The sequence below is a fragment of the Archocentrus centrarchus genome, chromosome 17 (genome assembly GCF_007364275.1).
Source record: "Archocentrus centrarchus isolate MPI-CPG fArcCen1 chromosome 17, fArcCen1, whole genome shotgun sequence".
In the NCBI taxonomy this organism is placed as follows: domain Eukaryota; kingdom Metazoa; phylum Chordata; class Actinopteri; order Cichliformes; family Cichlidae; genus Archocentrus; species Archocentrus centrarchus.
In genome coordinates, this window is record NC_044362.1 from 11652847 (window position 1) to 11661292 (window position 8446).

Consider the following 8446-nt stretch of genomic DNA (forward strand, 5'->3'; position numbering starts at 1 on the left):
AGTCACACATTTGAGGGGGGAAAAAAAAAAACCACAGCAATCTTTTCAGAAATTATGATGCTGTTAAGAAAAGAGAAACATCTGCAAACCTCAGCTATATAACTCTACTTGAAGAGAAGCCATGGACAATATATAGACAGTTTGCAATTGAATGGGTTCAAGTTGGCAATTACATGCAATATGTCTGTGGTAACACCACAATTAACTATGCAACTTTGCTTTTATATAGGAATAAAACCAGAATACAACCAGCTTGCAACCAGGAATCAGTCACTGAATGTGAAGAAATTCAATGCAATCATCAAGAAACCTTAATTATAAGGAGGTTGCCCTCTCATTTGTACTTAGTGTGACTAAGCCATTAATGACTTGAAGTAGTGGATGAGGCCTAGCACAGTCTGGCTGTTGATCTACTCGGCCACGCCCCCAAACTGTCATCCAGGAGAATGAGTTATAAAAAAAATTCATCCCTCTCAGAGTTTTTATGAAGGGGGAAATATCCATAGAGGCCAAAACTGTATTTTGTACCAGGCTGTAAATATGGTTTTTAATGCTGTAAAGCAGATCATTTTAATATGGCAGTCTGTGGGGAATGACTCCTTTTTTGGAGCCAGTGGCACTCAGAGGAAATGCGCTTTCCTCTAGGGAACTTCATTTTTCAGCTTCAGAGATCTCCCCTTGAATGAAGCTCATGTAGGTGACTGGATGTAAAGATTAATTGCATCCCCATTCATCTGGGCTGTAATGTTAGCTACCTGCACACTTCCTTTACTTAGCAGATATAGAAAGCAGAAACAAAACAGTTCCTACATGAAAATGTTCATAACCATTTTGTGGGGGAGCAAGTTATAATTTCAGGAAACAAATTCTGCTGCTGTTTTTTAATTTTTTTTTGGTGGTTTGAGTACCACACATATTAAAGAGAAGGCTGACATTCTTTAGTCTCCATTATCTCCAAAACAGGGCATCACACACCAGAATAATCTAAATGAATAAAAGGCATATTTTGAGGTGAACTGGCCCTTTAAGCTAGCCAAGCCACATTTAATTGTTAGCTGTATATTTAACATGCAGATAAGAGTGTGATGTCCAGTGTTTCTGTTGTCAATTGTGCAGTTTATATTTGGAAAAGCACACAGTGAGCATGATTCACTGTTGAGGGCTTATGGAGCTTTTTTCACAGCAGCCGTGAAGCAGCAGGAAATCACATTAACGAAGGCTGCGTGCCTGAACAGAACAGAACCTGCTACTGTTTCATGTGGAAATGGCAACTGGTCAAGGGTCTTTAAAAAAAAAAAAAACAGTTTAGTTCTGATTGATGTTGCTAGTTAATAGTGCCACTGGATTAACAAAAGAACTACAACAATCACCTGTGCAAAACTAACAAAAATAACACTTAAGTGCATTACCGATAATTACAATAGGCTGCATGTGTACAGTATATAAATACTGAATGATTGAGTTCATGTCCCAGGATGCCTTTAATTCTTTTTTCTCTCATCACAGGCAAGAAATCCCACCTAAGGAAGACCAGTGAGAAGAAGCCGCCCACAAAGGAGTCAATCGCCAAGCTGCAGCAGTCCCCCATCTGGAAGATGGAGAACGAGTTCTATGAATTCGCCCTGGAGCAGTTCCAGTTCGTCAGGGCGCACGCTGTCCGAGAAAAGGATGGGGAGCTCTACCTGCTGGCCCAAAATTTCTTCTATGAAAAAATCTACCCCAAAAACTAGAGGGAGATACACATCTGTAGAAGAGTGTTGGGTGTTTTGGAGGAGGACAGGATAACTTTGTACATGCTCAGTTGTGCACTCTTGAGACAAAAGAGAAGTGGGAGTGAGGTGAGACTTGGAGGATTAGCTGTGTGCCTCGTTTCTGTGTGTGATTGAGAACATAGTACGGAGCTGCAAAAACAATCTGGCTGTGGCGCAGCGATCAGACTGGCAGCAGTTGTTACTCCCGTCTTTTGCCAGCCAGCTGGACGAGGAGCTCGTGTTTCTTCGTCATCAGGTTGCGCTCCCAGCAGCTCCTCCACTCCCTTTCACTTCGATGCCAAAGGTCGTCCATGCCGGGGGGGCCTCTCCCGGCACGTGTCTGTAGACAACTGGCCAGCAGCTGATCATCCCTCCACTCCTGATTGGCTTCTCTGTTCTTCTATCCAGAAGATTCTCATTGGCTCTGTACTGTTTGGTTGTGTTTGGTTGTATTTTATCTCTTTGTATGTAAAGACGTTGACAGTGATGTGACATGCCCATGCCTCATCACCACTACTAACTTAAAGAGACTATCCTGTAAGAAACTTTGCTGTATTATTGGACTCGAATAAGGACTTTTGTGGTTTTTATGAAATAAAAGTCCTGTCAACATGGACCGTTTCCCGGAGCAGGCGCGTTTTATACTGTACTTGACGTGTGACTCTTGTAAATGTGCAGCTTTGCCTGGAGGGCAATGAAGGAAATGTTTACACCTTATATTATTGAAGTGAGGTGAAGATGCTGCTTCTGTAAATATTTACTACTTTTTGAATCCATTACATTTCCTGGCAGGCAGGTTACGGCAGCCATGTTCTTTTCCCTGTAGAAGCACTTAAACATGGGTGTCCGCTAAAATATTCCCTTGCCATTTGAAGAGTTGGGTCAGATATTTGGAGAAATGTGTTTTTCTTTGTTTTCTTTGGTGAGCAACTTTTCTACCAGTAAATTTAAGACTTTTAGCAACTAAAGCATGAAGAGTAGAAGTGAGGAAGAACCCTTTCTGGCTTTGGGTGTCACCTAACACCAGTATAAGCCCAAACTTTTCCTTCCATTTCCTTTTTTTTTTTTTTTTTTTTTTTTTTTTAACACGTGAAAAAATTATGTATCAATTCAGAAGCTTCAGAAGTGCATTCCCAGTCAAAGCCAGACTGATTCTCACCATTTTTATGCCAAGCTAACGCAACCAGCTGCAGCATTAATTATGCTTAAAAGGCTGATAAAAGAGTGGGATCAGTCGTCTTTTATTATCTTGAAACATTGGCTTTATTTAGGTTCTGATGGCCTTTCTTTTTGCTCATGTAAAGGAAACAATGAAAACGACAAGTCTTTAAAAAAAGGCACGTTTTGTTGTGACGCCAAAAAGCCACTGCTTCTCCTGGATATACTGCCACTGTCAGTATTTGTACGTCCAGGTGAGTGGATGCTCGCTGATCATCTGAGGACATGCTGTAGTTAACCACTCAGTCTTGTGTGCCTTCTCTACAGTTCGCCTTGTGTTGCAGGTTTTTCTGATGGAACATGAAGACAACACGGCTGTCATGTCTGCTTTCATCTTTTGATTGAAAAACAATATAAAGAAGATTTTAAAAACCTACCAGAGGTTCATGACTTTTTTTTTTTCTTTCAAATGTTTGTGTATCATCATTATTGTGTATATCAGAGCAGGGATTTTGTGAGGTGATAGAGATAAACCTAAAACACTAGTATTTCAGGTGTCCTGCAGGGGGAGGTAAAGAGCCTCCAGGTCCACCCTTGCTGGTCCCTGTGTGTGTGTTTATCATTTTCACATGACTTCCATACCGCATTTGATGACTGCAGTGAGACAGGTGTGCCACTCACCTCTTTATATTAACAGCACATAGACACATTCAGCATCTTCTCTTGTTGTAGTTCCTGCAGCTGAACATCATAAACAGAGGGTACTGAAATAGGAGCGTGGTTATGTGAGAGGACTCACCAGAGGCCAGGGAAAGTTTATACGAGCCAGTGCTGCCACTCAGCATTACTCATCCATGCTCTCAGATAATCCCTGGACAGGCATCAGCTACTGGACTCATCGCCAGTAATCTCAGATCATTCTCCAGTTACAGCTCCCTGGTCTTGGCCCTCTGACCTAAATAAACATAGACAATGACGCCCCCCTCTTACTCTGGACCCTCAGTTACAGACTGCCTTTTAATATTAGACCAGGGACTGACTGTTTTTATGAGGTTGTAATAGAAAACCAGAAGTGGCTGCTATCGAAAGCTCCATGTAAACAACCTAAAATAACTATAATAAACCAAACAACACCCATATGTACACAATCGTTTACCATACATGAGCTTGTGTTTTTGTGAGTCAGATGTGAGGGTGCTTGCCTATTATTCCCTGCTGACTGGATGATGTATAAAACTGCTTTAGATACCAGGTTTCTTTTACATTATTTTATTGTTAATCAGTAAAGAACTGAATCGGGGGGTTCTTTCAATTTAGGAGAGCTGGTCAAGAGTTAAATTCACCCAAACTGTTACATCCTGGGGTTTTTCAGTCAGTCAGTCTGGTAACTTTTCCATGCACTAACTATGTTGTCATGTCAGCCATAACCACTCCCACCTACCTGTCCTTTCTTGTTAGAAGTGTCACCTGACCTGCCTCTCCTCTCCACTCACCTGCTCCTGTTCAGCCAGTCAATACTGCGGTCTCTCATTAGAAGTACACCTACTTCTAACAAGAGTCAGTGCCATAGCTTTCCAGTATTCTGATTCTTACCTTGCCTGTATTATTAGAATTTGCCTCATCTTGAGCTTTGTTTGCCAGTAAAGTTTGTTTGTTTTTACTTCTTTTTTTTTGCAGAATAGAGTCATGTTATTGGGTGAACATTTCTGCCTGGAAAACCCATGCTATGTAATGCTATCCATTATGTTTTGCTTAGTGTTGCATCACATAGAGGTTTGACTTAGAATAATGCATGAGCAGAGTTTCACACATAGGCCGTGGATACTGACCTGAGAAACATAAGAAAGGAAAACAAACATGGGTTTGCTGATATGAATCATTTCCTTTATGTATTTTTATCATTTGCTTTCCCAATATTGTTTATAACTTCATCCATTACTTTTTCTTCCACTTATCCAACTCAGGGTTGTGGGGGTGGATCCAGCTGTCATAGGGTGAGAGTGTCAGGCAAATTAGGACCCAAATTCAGGACCCAGGAGGCTGAGTGTGAACTCCAAACACGCAGCTGGTTAGGCATGGCATAAAAAGAAACTTGGAAAGCTCAACAGGAGCAAATAACCCAAGAAACTAGGACTCTAAGGCTAATGTACAACAAGGAAACGCACTACCTAGGAAGGGACAACATGACAAAGAACAAGGGGAAACGCAGACAATATAAACACTCCAGGTAATGAGAGAAGAGTGGAGACAGCAGGGGAGAACAGGTGAACAGAATCAGACTAACGAGACAAAGGAAGCAAAACTGGACACAAAGCACACAATACAAGGGACTGGCAAAGTAAAAGAGGAAGTAAGTAAACATGGAAACAGAAACATAGACTGACAAAACAGGGAAGGTAAGCACACTGAGGAATTACCATCCATCCTCTTCTACTTTTCCTTTTCAGGGTTGCTGGAGCCTGTCCCAGCTGTCACAGGGCAAGAGGCAGGGTACACCCCAGACACTGTCACAGGGCTAACACAGACAACCACTGACACACATTCCCACCTATGGGCAATTTAGAATCACCAGTTGACCCCAAATCTTTGGACAGTGGGAGAAAAATGAGAGAAATCATGGGGAGAATATGCAAACAAAACACAGAAAGGTCCTGGCCAAGGTGGATTTGAACCTAGATTGTCTTGCTGTGAGGCAACAGTACAACAGTACTAACCACCACACCACGGTGCTGCTTCCTGGGAATTACATAAATGAATATAACACAGGGCAGACACACAGGAAAGAACATAAAGAGGGAACTAGACACTAAGGCATTAGACCTGAGAGCACAACTAAATATACTTAAAAAATATACAAGAAATAATATCACAACCTAAGGATCTCAGAAAAATAAACAAAACCTCAAAATCACAGGCCTGACAGCGAGGTGGGGGTACACCCTGGACAGGTTTGCAGTCTATTCCAGAATACAGACAATCATTCACATCTACCCCCAATAAAAAAAAAAAAAAATTAAATAAAAATTCTTGAAATCACCAATTAACCTTACCCATGCATGTCTTTGTACTGACCAGGTGTTGGATTTGAACCCAGCACCATCTTGTTGGGTTAACTACCACATTACTGGGGGGCACAGTAGTTAATTAATTAATTTATGGGGGTGACTCCTGAAAAAAAGAATCTCACAACAAAAAATTAACTGTAAAAATACACATTGACTGACCAGGTGTGCTCAAACTATAGGCACTGCACAGCCTTTTTGGTCATATTCATAAACCCTTGAGCCACCAGGACAATTTCTACCTAAAAGCCTGAACATCACATATAGGATTCCTCTGCTTTTCCTAATTTAATCCTGTCTGAACCATAACCATCTCACAAAAACATCATAATCACCACGTTAATTTGGATAATTATCATTTGCTATGTGTTCTAACACACCCACATCTGTCTCATTTGACTGAGAAAACAGAGGTGGAAAACCGGAGGGCGGAACAACACAGACGCACAAGTGTTTGATAATGGCTGAAATCAATATATATAAACAAAACCTGACAGCAAATTAAATCATCTCCATTTTTTTTCCTCCCACACCAAGCACTGAACCTAAACAGTTTACAGATTGTGAATACTGATGATAGATCATTGATATATGTGAAAGGCAACACAACAACATCCAGTCCACCCCCACCCCTGAACTCAGTGGGCTTGTGGAGAATGACCTTTTCAGGAATTTAAATTGGAACATGTAATTTAAAAGTCTACTCAACAAGGCCTTTGTCATTTTTACTATGCTGACAATGCTCAGTTTATGACTGAGAAAACCACCAATAAATATATGAGACACTATGGCTATAAGCACAGAGAGAGCCCAGTCTCTGAGACATATGGCTGGTAATGAAGACTGTGCCTCTGTGGGTTATGTAATGCTGCAGTAAGTCTTCTCACTGAGGTGTGACATTTCAGGCACTGGCCCGGATGGAGGAAAGTGAAGTGTTTGTGCTCCTCCTGATCTATCTGGCTTTGCAGCTCAAAAGTAAACTTGTAAGGCCAGCCTGTGTCTGCGAGTATCTGAAAGATCCTTTTATTTGCATTATTCTCTCTTAAAGTTTGATGATCAGTGTTCAGTTGTTGTCAGTTTCTACTAACTAGCACTTTTGACGTGCTGTATAAATGTACTCCACACAGTGATTTACATCCTTTTTTTTTATACAGCTTAAAAACTATTCTCCTAATATATAATGCACATGCCCAAGGTAGCAACATTTGTGAGGGAACCACTAGTGCTAAATGAAATATGTTGCCATCCAAACAATGCCTATCCACATTTTGCATGTATGCATGTAACAGCACAGATCCTTAATAGAAACATTTTTAATAAAAACTCTAGGCACTAAACAGGCCTGCCTGCAGTCGAGATCCATTATATACTGACAACATCTTATTATAAAACAAATATGACAAAGAAGGCCTCAAATTGCTGAACAGCTGAAATCTTACAATCAGCAAGTATAGGGAAGCATTTCACTTCTAAACCACCGTTTCTTTTAAACATGTTGTTTAAAATGAAATGGTAATAAAGCACAGTGGTAAAGAAGCCCCTGTGCCAACTTTTTGAACAACGTACTGGCATCAAATTCAAAATTCTAAACCACTAAAAAAAAAAAACATAAACCATTGACATACATGTCTTTGTATAATTTTTAGTTACAGAGATGGTCAGTGAGAATACCCAGGTAGGCTTTGGCATTACACAATGCTCAGTTGGTACTAAGGGGCCCAAAGTGTGCCAACAAAATATCCACCACGTTATTACGTTGCCACAAGCAGCCTGAACCAGTGGTGTAAGGTAGGATGGATCCATGCTTTCATGTTGCTTACATTAAATTCTGACTCTAGCATCCGAAGGTCAGTGCAGAAATCTTGACTCATCAGACCAGGCAACATTTTTCCAATATTCTATTGCCCAATTTTAGTGAGGTTGCGTGGACTGTAGCTTCAGTTTCCTGTTCTTAGCTGACAGGAGACCCAGTTGGTTTTCTGCTGCCATCTGCTTCAAGGTTCAACGTTTTCTGTGCTCAGAGATGCTCCTCTGCATACCTTGGTTGTAATGAGTGGTGATTTATTATCAACAAGGCATTTTCACCCACAGAACTGCTGCTCGTTGGATATTTTCTCTCTTTCGAGTTTCAAAGCCCTGTAAATATCACCTTTCTTCCCATTCTGATGCTCTGTTTGAACTTTAGCAGGTCGTCTTGACTACAGCTACATACCTGATTAGAGTGTCTGATTAGATATTAACAGCAGTTGAACAAGTGTACCTAATAAAGTGGCCAGGGAGTGTAGGGTTTAATTTCAAAATTTTTTTTTTTTTTATTGTAATTTTACTTACCATCTCAACCTTTGGAAAACTTCTGCTTATGTGATTTTATAAAATAATTGGAACTTTTACTTTTAAAAGCATTTTTATTTAAATTGATTATTGTTACCTAAGTAAAATAAATTGATATCTCTTCCACTTACAATTACACAATTG

At 40.4% G+C, this 8446-nt stretch overlaps 1 protein-coding gene across 1 annotated transcript in view; it reads left to right on the forward strand.

Annotated features, from left to right (window-relative positions):
• Positions 1 to 2836, forward strand: part of hs2st1a (heparan sulfate 2-O-sulfotransferase 1a) — a 29493-nt gene extending 26657 nt beyond the window's left edge. Inside the window, exon 7 of the mRNA XM_030751002.1 lies at positions 1507 to 2836. Within this exon, the coding sequence (XP_030606862.1) occupies positions 1507 to 1730 (224 nt within the window). The 3' untranslated portion in view covers positions 1731 to 2836. The remainder of the gene's footprint in view (positions 1 to 1506) is intronic.
• Positions 2837 to 8446: the final 5610 nt, after the last annotated feature.